Raw genomic sequence first — 13,776 nt, forward strand, 5'->3', positions numbered from 1 at the left:
CCCGGCCGGGCTCCCCCCGCCCGCTCCCGGCCCCGCCGCCCCCCGGCCCCGCCGCGCTCCCGCCGCCGCTCCGGCCCCGCGCCCCGCACAGGCCCAGCCAGCCGAGCCCCGAGCGGGCGAGCGCGCACGTGACCGCGGGGCGGGGCCGCGCGCAGGAAGGGGCGGGGCCGGCGCGGGGCGGGGCCGGGAATGGGGGATCGCGGGGGGACGGGCTGGGCACGGGCGGCTCCGCCGGGTTCGGGGTGTCAGAGGCCGGACCGGGCTCCGCTCGGGGGTGCCCAGCAGTGGGACAAGAGGCAACGGGCACAAACTGATGCCCAGGAAGTTCCGCCTGAACAGAATCACCGAGGTTGGAAAAGACCTCTCAGATCATCGAGTCCGACCTTTGCCCCGACACCACCTCGCCTGCCGGACCATGGCACTGATGCCACATCCAGTCTCTTCCTAAACAGCCCCAGGGACGGTGACTCCACCACATCCCTAGGCAGCCTAATTCCAGTGTCTGATCACTCTCTCTGTGGAAAATTTCTTCCTAATGTCCAATCTAAACCTCCTCGGTGCAGCTTAAGACCGTGCCCTCTTGTCCTACTGCCGGTTGCCTGGGCGGAGAGCCCGACCCCCACCTGGCTCCAACCTCCTTTCAGGGAGTTGTAGAGAGCAATGAGGTCTCCCCTGAGCCTCCTCCAGGCTTCCAAGGAAGAACGACTTCCCTGTGCAGTGACCCAGCACTGGAACAGATTGCCCGGACAGGGTGTGGAGTCTCCCTCACTGGAGATATCCCAGAACCGTCTGGACGCTGTGCCATGTGCTCTGGGATGGTCCTGCTGGAGCAGATGGGCCCTTCTGACCTGCCCCACCCTGTGATTGTGCCCGGGCACCACAAAGCCCGGTGAGCTCAGAGCAGCTCAGCAGGGCTCGGTGCCTCCCCTGCCCCAGCACGGGTGAAGTGGCTACACAGTCTCTCCTGACCTGGAGCCTCTCCAGCATCCCCACGTGGTGCTGTGGGGCTGTGGTGGTTTCTCACCCCTTTGATGCCCCTTAAATGAGAAGAAACCACGAGTGTGGGAAATGCCAGTTCGGCTTCTTGGAGGTCAAATGCTTCCAGAGGGATTCAGTCCAGTCAGGTCACTGTTGCCCACTCAGGAACTCCATCTCCAGGATGTTTTAATTCAACTTTCTACAAAGTCAGGGTTAAAAAGACATTTATTGGCTTTCTTGCAAAAGCTTACAACACTTTTAAAATAACAATAACAAATACCAAAATTCAGACTGAAAGAGAGTAGGTTTAGATGGGATATTGGGAAGGAATTCTTCCCTGTGAGGGTGGGGAGGCCCTGGCACAGGTTGCCCAGAGAAGCTGTGGCTGCCCCATCCCTGGAAGTGTCCAAGGCCAGGTTGGACAGGGCTTGGAGCAACCTGGGCTAGTGGAAAGTGTCCTTGCCCATGGCAGGGGGTGGAATGGGGTGAGCTTTAAGGTGCCTTCCAACCCAAACCACTCTGGGATTCTATGAAAACTTCAGAAATTCTCACAGCTTCCTGTTTACATGAGCAGCAGCATAACAACTTGAAGCAGCATATCATATAATTATCAAGCTGATTCTACCTTTTCAACATGTTCTACTACCTTTCAGAAGACTCAATTAAAAAAACCCAAAGATTTTAGGCTTGAGCTCCAGTAGAGCTCAACACACCATAGAGGAAATTATGTAAACTCATTAATTTTCTGGTGAAGGAAAGATTTCATCATTGCACTTTTATTTTTTTTAATCTAGAAAACAAGTCCCTGTGCTGCAGGAAGAGACAGCAGCTCTGCAGCAGGGGAGAGAGAAGTTGTTGGAAGTGCTTTAGCCTTGTATTAGGGGAAGCAGAGTTAGAAACCAGACAGAGAAGTGCTCTGAGATGTTCCCTGCAAAGTGACATTACACTTGTTTGCCACAGAGTGCACGAGCCAGGCAAGTTTTACCTCAGTCTCTTGACAGCAGCCTAAAGAGCAAATTTCTCCTCTCCAGCCCTTCATGCTTTCCAGTCAGAGCCAACTGAACTGCTCCATGGTGCAGTGATTGTCCCTCCTCAGGCAGCTCTGGAGGGAGCTCAGCAGACAGCCCTGCTCCAGAACCATGAGCCTGCCCTCAAAACATGCCAGCATTTGATCACAGCTCGGTAAAACAGCACTGAAAACTTGCCAAAGGGAACTCAGCTCGTTCCTTACTCCTCTGCAAGGCCTTGGCTGAGCTGTTTCACCCCACTGGGGCTTGGTTCCCAACTGTGGGACAGAGATAAGCAGCTCAAGCATGCTCTGTGTGTGTAGATTTGGGAGGACTTTGCTCTGAGCACTTTCTTTTCCTGTCAGGATAACTGCAAGTTTCCCAGCATGTGGCCCTCAGACACCCCACAGTGAAGCAAATACTTGGCTACAGCTTCCCACTGTCACTGTTGTGAGCAAACACACCTGTGGCAGCAGTGCTGCAGCTGAGCTGGGAGCAGCAGGTTCAGGCCCTGGGGGACACGATGCTCCAGATCCCCCAACACTGCCCTGTGAGCCAGGCTGGGGGCAGGAAAAGAGGGAAAATTTGGAGGCAAGAGTGAGGGAGGACAAGGCCTGTAAGAGGCCAGACATTTACTGTCAGGAGACTGCATGGAATCCTTTAGGTTGGAAAATGCAGTCCAACCCAGCACTGGCAGGTCCACAGCTAAACCCATCTACACATCTGACTTCAGGGGAAGCTGAAGGATGCTCAGAAACCTTGCACTCAGCAACTCCAGTTTTCCCCACAAGGCCACGTTTTCAGGATTTTAGAATAACACACAGTAGTATTTTAATGCCTAAGAGAGAAAGAAATGCATGGCACTCAAATGCCTCATGCACCTGCTGTGCTGAGGCAAAGATCTCCAACACTTGACTGTTGGTCAAGTCTCTCCTGCTTCTGTCCTTTTAAAGCCACAGAGAGATTTTAGGTTTCCTTGGCCCTGCATGATTTGGATAATTTCCTTCTCAAGTGGCAGAAATTACCTTTTCATCTCTAGTAAGACACCAGCATTTCTTCTGCAGCTTTAACTAAGTGTGCAGAAATGGGGTGCAGCTTCTGAGGGCTCTGCAGTTTTCATTAATTTTTGAGGGATTAAAGATCAAGAGTTACCTCTGTGAGGAATTACCATTTACAACTCCTTTTTGCCCGGGGGCTGACCAGGAGGTCCTCCCCTTCATTTACTTGAATAAATAGTTGATAAGAATAAAAGAGGAAAGGCTGGATGCCACAAAGCATCAGCAGTGAAATGCATCAGATCTCCCAGGTCATTTGCAACATGCCCTCATGGAGCAGTGACTCAGAAGGTGAGCATTCCTCCTGAGCACTGGAGAGGCTGCAAGGAGCAGGACCTGAAATCTGGGAGCACAGGCAGCGCTTCACTCCCCTGCCTGTCAAATGAGTCACTTAAATTTCAACAACATTTAAATAACAGCCTGCATCTCCCAGGCAGCAGCAGCAGACAGCACACTACAAGCACAGCACTGTCATTTCCACGTTACAAAAGGTGCAGGTGTCTCCACTCACACTCACCTCAGCTCTGCAGCTGAGTTTGGATTAGCAAATAACCCATACAGAAACCTCCAAGAAAAGCAGGACACACAGGCCACAGCAGGAAGCTCGAGCTGCCCTTGCTGCCCCTGTGAAGGAGTAGGACACTGCTGTGTCACTTCCCTTGGGAAGGGAAGGCAGAGCCACAGCAGGCCCAGGGACAGGCACTCCTTATGTAACAGGGATAAAAGCTGCTGTGCCTGGGAAGGCGCAGGGTTGGGAGCCAGGATTCATGTTTGCCAAACAACTTTCCAAACATATCCACTGTGGCTGTCAACACCCTCCCTGCTCCTGACAGCCCTGTTTGTGACAGGTGTGACGGCTGCATCTACAGCCACCTTTGCTTTTCACAAGCCCTGGCCTGGCTCCAAGGGCAAAGGCTTCCTTTTCTGGCTCAGTTCAGGGAATTCAATCCATCTGGCTGCTTGGTCTTGGACAGACCTCCCAGGACACCACGTTCAGAAGGCTCTGATCCTCCTCATGATCACGTGAAACGTTTTGCCTTGAAAGTAACAAAAGGAGGCTGGAGAGAGCTGAGGAACCAGCTGGTGTGTTGCTCCAGGAAAGTGCCCAGTGACCATTTCCACTCCAGTGTTGCTGCCCTGACCATACAAGGAGCCAATTTGCAATGTTGGCAGCGCAGTTTGTCACAGACAACTCCAGTGTTCCAGGCTCTGCAGTGGGTACCTAATGACTTATACACCACTGACACTTCAAAGTGCCAGGCCTGGCTCTGAGTTGATCTGGAGTGGGAAAGTGCCTGACCTCTAAAAGCCAATTTTGCTGTTTAGTCTTCTTTCCAAACAATGCTGCTAAGACTGATCACACCACTAAGCAGATGTTTCACTATCTTCCATTCCATTTGCCACTGTGTGACAAGAGCAGGCAGTGGATGGGAAGGCAGAATGCTGGCAGTTATCAGAAGTGCTTTGCAGTCAAGCAGAATTTAGATGTGCAGAGTCCAGAAACTGCAGAGGATATAGAGGATATCTACAACTCAGGAGCCCAGACAATTCCTGTTTTTCTCAGCCAGAAACCTCAAAAAGCACTGACAATAAACATTGGGATGGTGCTTTCAGGAGAGCAGAACTACAGCCAGCTGCAGTTGGCTGGCTGGATGCAAAAGCTGGAAGTATTAGTAGATTAACAGATAGAAAAGAGCTTATTAAAAGTTAGAGGCACTTCATTTTCTAGATTTAAGCAGCATTTTAAAAAGTGTACCTTAATACAAAACATTCGAAATGCACCTTGGAATGAACCATTCACAGTCAGTGAAGCATCACAGACATGCAGAAAGAAGAGTCCTTGGGGCTCTCAGATTCCCCCTCCTTGCTTCTTTCATCACATTCCAAACATTAATAACATCAGCTGAAGTCAGCTCACACCCTCTGCAGTGCTGCTTGAATCGACCTGGCAGTGTCTTTTGTCACAGGGGACAGGTGAGTCACTGCAAAAGGTGGACACGAGGCACACAGGCAGTGGGACTGCACTGCCCCCTGTACTGGAGACTCAGCAGATGCAGAAAGATTAAAAAAATAAATAAATTTTAAAAACGTAATGTTTAAAAACTTGTTCTAGTTTCCTCTTGTCCTCTGTTAAGAGTTAAAGAAAGTAGAGCCCCATAGCTGAGCTCCTCTCTCCTGATAGGAAACCTGAGCACGGAGAGCAGGATGAATCACTGCTACTGGCACCAGCAAGTGCCACACAATTTTTCAGGGCACTTCTCCCCTCCTAAAAAAGTCTTGTACCAGCTTGTCAAACGTCCATGAGGAATTCTGCTTTAAGACATTTAAGGGAGTGAGTAAATACTGCTCTGCAAATCCAGCTGTAAAGTGCTCCTTGGAAACAGGTGCCTGGCTAACAGCAGTGGCTGCTCCTGCTGCTCCCAGCTCTTCCCCACTCAGCTTTTCCTTCCCTTTTTCCTCATCCCTGTGACAAGTGCAACCTTCTTTTGAGCAAAGAGCTGGCTCACAGTGGTGCTGCTGAGGAATCTCAGCACCTGTAAATGCTTCAGGTTTCTCAGTGTATTTCTCTGGGGACTCAAAAACAACCCCCTGGGGTGCAGAATGCCGTGCAGCTCTTTTCCAGAGACACGTGGGGTCCTGCCCCCTCCTTTGGCTTTGCTGCTGCACAGACTCTGGCAAAGGCTTTGGGACTTGGAGGTCAGGAAGTACCTGGGGGGCAGAGCTCAGGTATTCCTGAAAGTAAACCTGGCACATGCTGCCCTTCACAATGGGAATGATCGAGCAAGGTTTCAGCCACTTCACAAACTCGTGCAGCTCCGAAAAGGACGAGTGATCCGAGTACGGGATGGGGTGGATCTTGGGGTGGGTGACTTTCACAGGCCTGCCTGTGGGGAGGATGGCAATGGTGGGGTGCAGCGTGTTCCAGGTGACCAGGGTATCCCAGCGGATCTCGGCGACATCCACGGCGCGGATCCACCCGGCCCCCTCCTCGGCGGTGAACACATCCGGCAGCTCCAGCAGCCGCATCTGCTCCAGGCGCCAGGGACTCACCACCACCCAGGTGCTGAACTCCACGGCCAGGTCCACCAGCAGCGCCTCCTTGCCCAGGGTGTACACACCTGCCAGGGGAGCCGGGTGTGGGACAGGGTGGAGAGGAACAGGAGCCCTGCCCGGGGGTGCTGCCAGCTTGTGACCACCAAACCACCTCCGGAGGTGGTAAGCAGGTGGCTCCAGTTAGTGTGAGTTACTTACATCTTTAAAGCTGGCGGGACGAGGGGCTGGCACTCACCGATGACGACGTGGTGGTGCGGGTGGGCGCGGATGAGGCGGGCGGCCTGGCGCGTGGCCAGCTGGCGCGAGGGCAGCGCCCGCCGCGGGTGGCAGTGCGTGTTGTCCAGGTACAGCCGGTCGATGCGGCGGCCCCTCAGCAGCGGCTCCCCCTGCATGGAGCTCGTGTAGCGGAAATCTCCTGCAAGGGACAAGGTTGTCAGCATTTGCCCAGAGAGGGTGTGGAGTCTCCCTCAGTAGAGACATCTCAGAGCTGTCTGGTCACAGTTCTGCGCCACGTGCTGTGGGACGACCAGATGACCCACTGTGGTCCCTTCCATCCTGGGATTCTGTGACGGTGGGACCCTGCCCTGTACCTGTGTAGAGGATGGTGCCAAAGGTGCCCTCGAAGAGGAACATGACGGAGCCGGGGCAGTGGTTGGAGTCGAGCAGCGTCACTGTCACCTCGTCCAGCACGTGGCTCTGCCCCACCTCCAGCGGCCGGATCCAGCACGTTGGCACCTACAGGGACCAGGTGGAGAGGGCAGGGCAGGGGATGAGGGTTGGGCAGGGCAGGGCAGGACAGGTGGAGAAATAGGGGTACCTGGGTGATGAGGGCTGGGTGGGACAGGTGGGCGATGGAGGTGCCCAGGTGAGTAGGGTGGGGCCAGACAGGTGGAGAGGTGGGGACGCCCAGGTGTTGAAGGCAGGGCCGGGCAGGTGGGGTGATGGGGGTGCCCAGGTGATGAGGGTCAGGCCAGGCCATACCTACCCGTAGGCGGCTGTGCAGGAGGCGGGCGGTGATCGGGGAGCAGTACAGCGGGCGGCTCCAGGTGCTGGACAGCCCCACCGTGTGGTCCGCGTGCATGTGGGACAGGAAGAAGAGGCGGGCGCCGGCCGCCCTGCGCAGGCTCCAGAAGTCCACGGCGATGGGAGTCCCGGCCAGCACCGTCCCGCTCATGGCGGGCGGGACCCCGCGCCCCCTCACAGCGAATTTGGCGGGAAGCGCCGCGCATGCGCGCGAGGCGCGGGGGGGCCGCCGGGCCGAGCGTCAGGGGCGGGGTCACGTGGGCAGGGGTCACGTGGGCGGGGCCGGGGACCAGAACCGGGACCGGGACCGGGATTGGTATCGGGACCTGGGACTGAGACTGGGATTGAGACCAGGACCGGGACCTGGGACCTGGGACCAGGACCAGGACCAGGACCAGGACCAGGACCAGGACCAGGACCAGGACTAGGACTAGGACTGGGATTGGGACCCGGACCGGGACCTGGGACTGAGACTAGGACTGTCATTGGGACCGGGACCGGGACCTGGGACTGAGACTAGGACTGTCATCGGGACCGGGACCGGGATGGGTTCCGGGACCTGGGCGTGAGACTAGGACTGGGCCTGGGACCTGGGACTGAGACTGCGATCGGGACCGGGACTTGGGAGTGGGTCTGCGACCAGGACTAGGATCGGGACCTGTAACTGGGACTGGGACTAGGACTGGGGCTAGGATCAGACCGGGACCTAGGCCCGGGACCATACCGGGGCTGGCCGTAGCCCGGGCCGTGCCGGGGCCATGCCGTACCTGGGCGGCGAGGAGGCGCTGCGGGAGCTCCGCCGGGCCCTGTCCAACCCGCACGTGCAGGCGGACCCGGTGCGGTACCGCGCCGCCGTCCTGCGGGTCATCCGGTACGGCGGGGGCTGGGGGGACCCGCACCCGGGGCACCCGCACCCGGCCCGGCCCGACCCGCGTGTCCCCGCAGGCTGATGGCGCAGGGCGCCGACGTGTCGGGGGTGTTCCCGGAGATGGTGAAGGCGGGCGCGGTGCCGGACGTGGTGCAGAAGAAGCTCGTGTCGCTGTACGTGCGGGCACAGGCCCCGCGGCAGCCGCAGCTGGCGCTGCTCGCCGTCAACTCCCTGCGCAAGGACTGCGCCCACCCGAGCCCGGCCGTGCGGGGGCTCGCCCTGCGGACCATGTGCGGCCTCAGGTGCGGCGGGGCGAGCGGGGCGGTGGTCCTGGGCTGGGATGGTCATGGGACTGAGGGTGGTGGTCCTGGATGAGGGGTGGTGGTCATGGACTGAGGGTAGTGGTCCTGGGGCTGGGGATTGTGGCTGTGGGGCTAGGGGTGGTGGTCCTGGGGCTGGGGTGGTCATGGGACTGAGGGTGGTGTTTCTGGACTGGGGTGGTGGTTCTAGGGCTCAGGGTGGTGGTCCTGGGGCTGGGGATGGTGGTCCTGGGGCTGGGGATGGTGGTTGTGGGCTGGGGTGCTGGTCCCGGGCTGGGGTGCTAGTCCCGGACTGGGGTGGTGGTGCTGGGCTGGTGATCCTGGGCTGGAGGTGGTGGTCGTGGGCTGGAGATGATGGTCCTGGGCTCGAGGTGGTGGCTGTGAGGCTGGGGGTAGTGGTCATGGTCTGGGGTGGTTGTCATGGGCTGGAGGTGGTCCTGGGAGTGGGGCAGGTGGTCCTGGGGCTAGGGCTGGTGGTCCTGGGCTGGGGGGTGGTGGTCATGGGACTGGGGGTGGTGGTCCTGGGACTTGAGGTGTGGGGTTGGGAGGGAGGTGTCCTGGGGCTTGAGGTGTGGGGCTGTGGGGCTGTGAGTGATGGTCATGGGCTGGAGTGGTGGTCCTAGGTTGGGGGTGGTGCTCTTGGGCTCGAGGTGGTGGTCATGGGCTCAAGGTGGTGGTCCTGGGGCTGGGGGTAGTCCTGGGGCTGGGGTGGTGGTCTTGGGCTCGAGGTGGTGGTCCTGGGTGTCGCAGGTGCTGAGAGCACATTCAGGCCTTAGGGCTGTGCTGGGCTCGCTGTGCTGCCTCTGGGTTGTCGTGGCTGCAGGGCAGAGAGAGGGGGAAGTGGAGGGGAATTAAAGGCTGGGAGGGTTGGGGTTGTTCAGGCTCTGGTACCCCCTGACCTGCCCTCAGGATGCCCGGGATCCAGGAGTACCTGCAGCAGCCCCTGGTGAACGGGCTGCGGGACAAGGCGTCCTACGTGCGCAGAGCAGCTGTGCTGTGGAAGGGCTGTGCCAGGGGACTGAGAAGTGGGTAGGGACTGCGAGGCTGGGCTCACTGGGCTCTGGAGGGCTGTGCTCTGGCTCGAGGGGTGGGTGGTGGTCCTGGGGGCTGGGCTGACACACTGAGAGCATGTTCAACGCTCTTCATGGCTGCTGCTGGACTCGCTGTGCTGCCTCTGGTTGTTGTGGCTGCAGGGCAGAGAGAGGGGAAGTGGAGGAGAATTAAAGGCTGGGAGAGCTGGGGGTGCTCACCTGGAGAAGAGAAGGCTCCAGGAAGACCTGAGAGCCCCTTCCAGTGCCTAAAGGGGCTTCAAGAGAGCTGGAGATGGACTTTGGACAAGGGATGGAGAGACAGGACAAGAAGGAATGTCTTCCCGTTGACAAGGGCAGGGTTAGATGGGATATTGGGAAGGAATTCCTCCCTGTGAGGGTGGGGAGGCCCTGGCACAGGTTGCCCAGAGAAGCTGTGGCTGCCCCATCCCTGGAAGTGTCCAAGGCCAGGTTGGATGGGGCTTGGAGCAACCTGGGCTAGTGGAAGGTGTCCCTGCCCATGCCAGGGGGTGGAATGAGATGAGCTTTAAGTTTCTTCCCAACCCAAACCATTCCATGATTCTGGGGTCCATGTGTATCAGACTGTTAACAACGCAGTGCCCCTTCCCTTTCTGCTCTTCAGGGCCTCCCACAGCACACAGCCATCCCTGAAATCTCTGATCAGCCAGGGGCCATTCTCACCCCCACAAATATTCAGGGAAAAGCTGTGCCAAGGGCAGTTGTTACTGTAGAGCTGGAGGTTCTGGTGGCTCCTTCTCCCAGTTCAAGCCATATCTTCTTTTTGTGACAAATACTCATAGACAGTGATTAAACTGCAGTGTGCCAGCAGAATTTGATAGCAGGAGCTCTGCTCCTTTGTAGATGGTGCACTGGTGAACGAGCTCTACAGTTTGCTTCGTGACCAGGATCCTATTGTGGTCGTGAACTGTCTGAGGGCCTTGGAAGAGATCTTGAAGAAGGAGGGAGGAGTTGTCATCAACAAACCAATTGCCCATCATCTCCTCAACAGGTTTGTTGTCTTTTATACTAAGGAGGTGCTGGAACCTTCATTCTTGTTCTTGTGTTTTCTATGCAGAGAGGACTTGAAGGGACTCTAGTCAGGCACCTAAAGATGGAGGTGCCCATCCTAAGATAAACTAAATGACTTTTAGGCTAAAGTCTTAAGAGTAATCTGGAATGCCCTGCTTTTCCAGGGAGTCTTTGCTTCAGCTGCTGGTTTATTTTGGAATTATAGGTAATTGTGATTAATTTTTTCGTGATAGTACACACGATATATTCGTAAACAGGTATGTTTTTAGTATGTCTCTCCAGGTGCATTGAAAAATATATAACTTATCCTTTGCTTGAAGAAATGAACTTATCTGCAGATAATTCTGCATGAGCTGGGAAAAGAGGGGTGTTGCTCTGCCCAGGGTTCTTGTCAGTGTTGCTGTCTGGCCTAAACACCAGTAAGAATGCACATGACTGATCCTGAGTTAATAACTGGGCAATTCTCTTGAGATAAAAAGTGTGCTACCCCCTTGGTTTGGAACAGAGACCATAAGAAACTCAGAGACTGAGGCCTCTGCTCTGCACAGCCCAGATCCTCGTGCACTCCCTGACTCCTGCACACTGTGTTTGTTGTCCTGGCAGGATGCCTGACCTGGATCAGTGGGGGCAGAGCGAGGTGCTCACCTTCCTGCTGCGCTACAAACCCCGCAGCGAGGAGGAACTCTTCGACATCCTCAACCTGCTGGATGGTTACCTCAAAAGCAGCAGCCCCAGCGTGGTGATGGCAGCCACCAAGCTCTTCCTGGTGCTGGCCAGGGAGTACCCAGACGTGCAGGCAGATGTTCTGGTGCGGGTGAAGGGCCCGCTGCTGTCTGCCTGCACCTCGGAGAGCAGGGAGCTCTGCTTCACCGCGCTGTGCCACGTGCGCCAGATCCTGGGGAGCCTGCCCGGCCACTTCAGCAGCCACTACAAAAAGTTCTTCTGTTCGTACTCAGAGCCCCACTACATCAAATGCCAGAAGATGGAGGTGCTGTGTGAGCTGGTGAACGATGAGAACGTGCAGCAGGTGCTGGAGGAGCTGAAGGGTTACTGCACTGACGTGTCGGTGGAGCTCGCCCAAGGGGCGATCTTCGCCATAGGTGAGAGCTGTGCCTCGCCTGGACCTTCCAGGTGGGCTGTTCTCTGCTGAACTGTGTCTGGGCAAACACCAGATCACTGATCTGTGCTGCAGCAGTACAGAGACCAACCTCCCCAGCAGTGTCTTGTGTCACTGTGTTTCTAAACCGTGACTGGGCTGGTTCTTGGCATTCAGAAAGTCCTTGAATCCCATTCTCTGATGAGATGCTTTAAAGAAATTGCATCATTTCATCTTGTTAATCAGCCTTATAGCATTCAGTGAAGCTTTGTAGTGGGTGGAGGAGCTTCAATACCTGCTTATTCTGTGAGTTGTGATGGGGGCAGAGTTAAGGGGATTTGGGGTGCTTTGGTTTTATTTTTGTAAGCTTTAAAATAGGTGAGTTTTTACAGTATTCATAAGGGTGAAGCTGGGGATGCTAAAGTGCTTTTCTTAGTGTATTACATTTAAGGAAAGTTCAGAAATCTTCTGAGGCATGGCCTCAAAAAAAGGAACATGTCCCTTGTGTGGAGAACAAGCTCATTCGACCGCACTTTCGTAAGTGGTAGTCAGAAAGGAAAAGAGAGAGACTGTTTCTTTAAAATGGGTTTGTGATGAATAGTTGGGCTCATGGTTCCTATTTCACTCTGATAAAAAGTTGACTTTTATGTCTTTTTGGCATCCTTGCAGGCAATATTGCCAGGACTTACACAGAGCAGTGTGTGGGGATTCTGACAGAGCTCCTGGGCCTTCAGCAGGAGCACATCACTTCAGGTAACCATCTGCAGGCTGCTTACCTGGCTTGTGCCTTCAGGAAGTGGCCTTGCTGGGGCTTGTGATCCCCAAATCAAGGCTTTTGAAGGCATTTGGCTTTTCATTTATTGGCACCTTCATGTGGAAGTTTTCCTGGTGGGTTTAGGGGTACTAAGTGTGTTCCTTCCATAGGAACTGCTCTTTGTGGGGAAGGAGGAGATGGTTGTAGCTGTGTTCTCGGTCCTTTCTGCCTGCCACCTGCTGAATTAGGGAGTGAGTGACTCAGCAGAGACATTTTAGTGTCTATTTGAGGGCCAAGATGATTAATAGATCTTTTAAATCTCTGTGATTTCTGTTCCTCATATAATAGTCTGATTCAATTGTACCCAGGCTTCTTTTTTTCTTCTGCTGCCCTCAGATCTACCTTCACATCACTGCTGCTCCTGCTGTTCTCTTTTAACTGCTCTGCTCTCAGTTTAAAAACCACGCACTTGCCCTCAGCTGTTGAATTCGATCTCAGGAGCTGCTGGTGTTTCTGAGTGGGCAGCAGAACCTTTAAAATTTACGACCTAAAGTTCACGAGACTCGTTTTGAGTTAGGGTTAGTTTTAATTTGTCATTCCAACCTCGTGTGTCTGAAGCATCGTGAGTCAGTGCCCTTTTAAAGGCTGGCAGTGTCCAGAAGAGGGATTGCTTTCCAGCAGCCAGAGGAACAATCTGAAGCCTCAGTGCTTTATTTTAGACTCGATGCAGCTTTGCTCTGACAAACGCAGTGTCATGGGACTTGGAAGGAGGGTGTCTCAAATCATAGTCACAAGCAGGGCACTGACCTTCCTGGCTAAGATTTGCAGAATCTCTTGAACGGGTGGGAGGGTTGGATTGATTTTTTTTTTCCTCTGGTGGTTTTTGTGACTCTTGGGGATGCTGATAACTTGCTTTCCTTGCAGCGGTGGTCCGGGCTTTCCGGGACCTGGCTTGGCTGTGTCCCCAGTGCACGGATGCCGTGTGCCAGGCACTGCCTGGCTGTGAGGACACCATCCAGGACAGCGAGGTGAGGTGCCAGTGCTTGAGGATGAGTGAACAGTGACTGTTTGGTAAAAATCAGAAATCTTCAGCCGTGTTCTCTCAATCTCTTTATTTCACACCAGCACCGTCTTTCTGGCACACAGCACCCCTTTGCTGTTGTTTTCTGTGGTTCCTTCAGGGCAAGCAAGCACTGATCTGGCTCCTGGGCACACATGGGGAGAAGGTCCCGAATGCTCCCTATGTTTTGGAGGACTTTGTGGAGAGTGTGAAGTCGGAGACGTTCCCAGCAGTGAAGATGGAGCTCCTGACAGCGCTGGTGCGACTGTTCCTGTCCCGTCCCGCCGAGTGTCAGGACATGCTGGGCAGGCTGCTCTACTACTGCATAGGTGGGTTCCCTGCCTTCTGTTCCACTGAGGCTGTGGGACAGGGGTTTTAGGACCTGGTTTGGCCCTGTTCCCAGTGCGGGAATGCTGTGTCAGCATCCTGGCTCTGAGGAGACTGTCCAGGACAGCAGGGTAAGGTGGCTTTATGCCTTAGGCT

The 13,776-nt window shown here is 55.3% G+C and overlaps 3 protein-coding genes across 4 annotated transcripts; 2 read left to right on the forward strand and 1 right to left on the reverse strand.

Moving 5' to 3' along the window:
* Positions 1 to 1,264: 1,264 nt before the first annotated feature.
* On the reverse strand, positions 1,265 to 8,086 carry LOC135408845 (5' exonuclease Apollo-like). The gene is given in 5 exon segments (XM_064643810.1): positions 1,265 to 6,159; positions 6,330 to 6,509; positions 6,685 to 6,829; positions 7,080 to 7,366; positions 7,859 to 8,086. Coding segments are annotated over 5 exon segments (1,611 nt in total). The 5' UTR covers positions 7,986 to 8,086; the 3' UTR covers positions 1,265 to 5,287.
* LOC135408843 (AP-4 complex subunit beta-1-like) lies at positions 7,997 to 10,451 on the forward strand. Its single transcript, XM_064643807.1, has 4 exons — positions 7,997 to 8,287; positions 9,215 to 9,330; positions 10,216 to 10,363; positions 10,430 to 10,451. Exons 1-4 carry the CDS (start codon positions 8,067 to 8,069, stop codon positions 10,449 to 10,451), a joined length of 507 nt encoding a protein of 168 aa, XP_064499877.1. The 5' UTR covers positions 7,997 to 8,066.
* LOC135408844 (AP-4 complex subunit beta-1-like) lies at positions 9,879 to 13,690 on the forward strand. 2 transcript variants are annotated; one of them, XM_064643808.1, is made up of 5 exons: positions 9,879 to 10,363; positions 10,987 to 11,483; positions 12,149 to 12,232; positions 13,158 to 13,261; positions 13,415 to 13,690. In XM_064643808.1, exons 2-5 carry the CDS (start codon positions 10,988 to 10,990, stop codon positions 13,670 to 13,672), a joined length of 942 nt encoding a protein of 313 aa, XP_064499878.1. In that variant the 5' UTR covers positions 9,879 to 10,363; position 10,987; the 3' UTR covers positions 13,673 to 13,690. The 2 variants fall into 2 exon arrangements, with proteins under 2 accessions (XP_064499878.1, XP_064499879.1); XM_064643809.1 differs by having other exon boundaries at positions 13,359 to 13,557.
* Positions 13,691 to 13,776: the final 86 nt, after the last annotated feature.

The sequence above is a fragment of the Pseudopipra pipra genome, unplaced genomic scaffold (genome assembly GCF_036250125.1).
Source record: "Pseudopipra pipra isolate bDixPip1 unplaced genomic scaffold, bDixPip1.hap1 HAP1_SCAFFOLD_680, whole genome shotgun sequence".
NCBI classification, from domain to species: Eukaryota; Metazoa; Chordata; class Aves; order Passeriformes; family Pipridae; genus Pseudopipra; species Pseudopipra pipra.

Coding starts and splice junctions, on each gene's coding strand:
- LOC135408843 (XM_064643807.1), top strand. CDS start 8,067: ATGGCGCAGGGCGCCGACGTGTCGGGGGTGTTCCCGGAGATGGTGAAG. Junction 9,331..10,215: donor CTGTGCCAGGGGACTGAGAA/GTGGGTAGGGAC, acceptor GCTCCTTTGTAG/ATGGTGCACTGGTGAACGAG. Junction 10,364..10,429: donor GCCCATCATCTCCTCAACAG/GTTTGTTGTCTT, acceptor TTTTCTATGCAG/AGAGGACTTGAAGGGACTCT.
- LOC135408844 (XM_064643808.1), top strand. CDS start 10,988: ATGCCTGACCTGGATCAGTGGGGGCAGAGCGAGGTGCTCACCTTCCTG. Junction 12,233..13,157: donor GCAGGAGCACATCACTTCAG/GTAACCATCTGC, acceptor CTTTCCTTGCAG/CGGTGGTCCGGGCTTTCCGG. Junction 13,262..13,414: donor ACACCATCCAGGACAGCGAG/GTGAGGTGCCAG, acceptor TGGTTCCTTCAG/GGCAAGCAAGCACTGATCTG.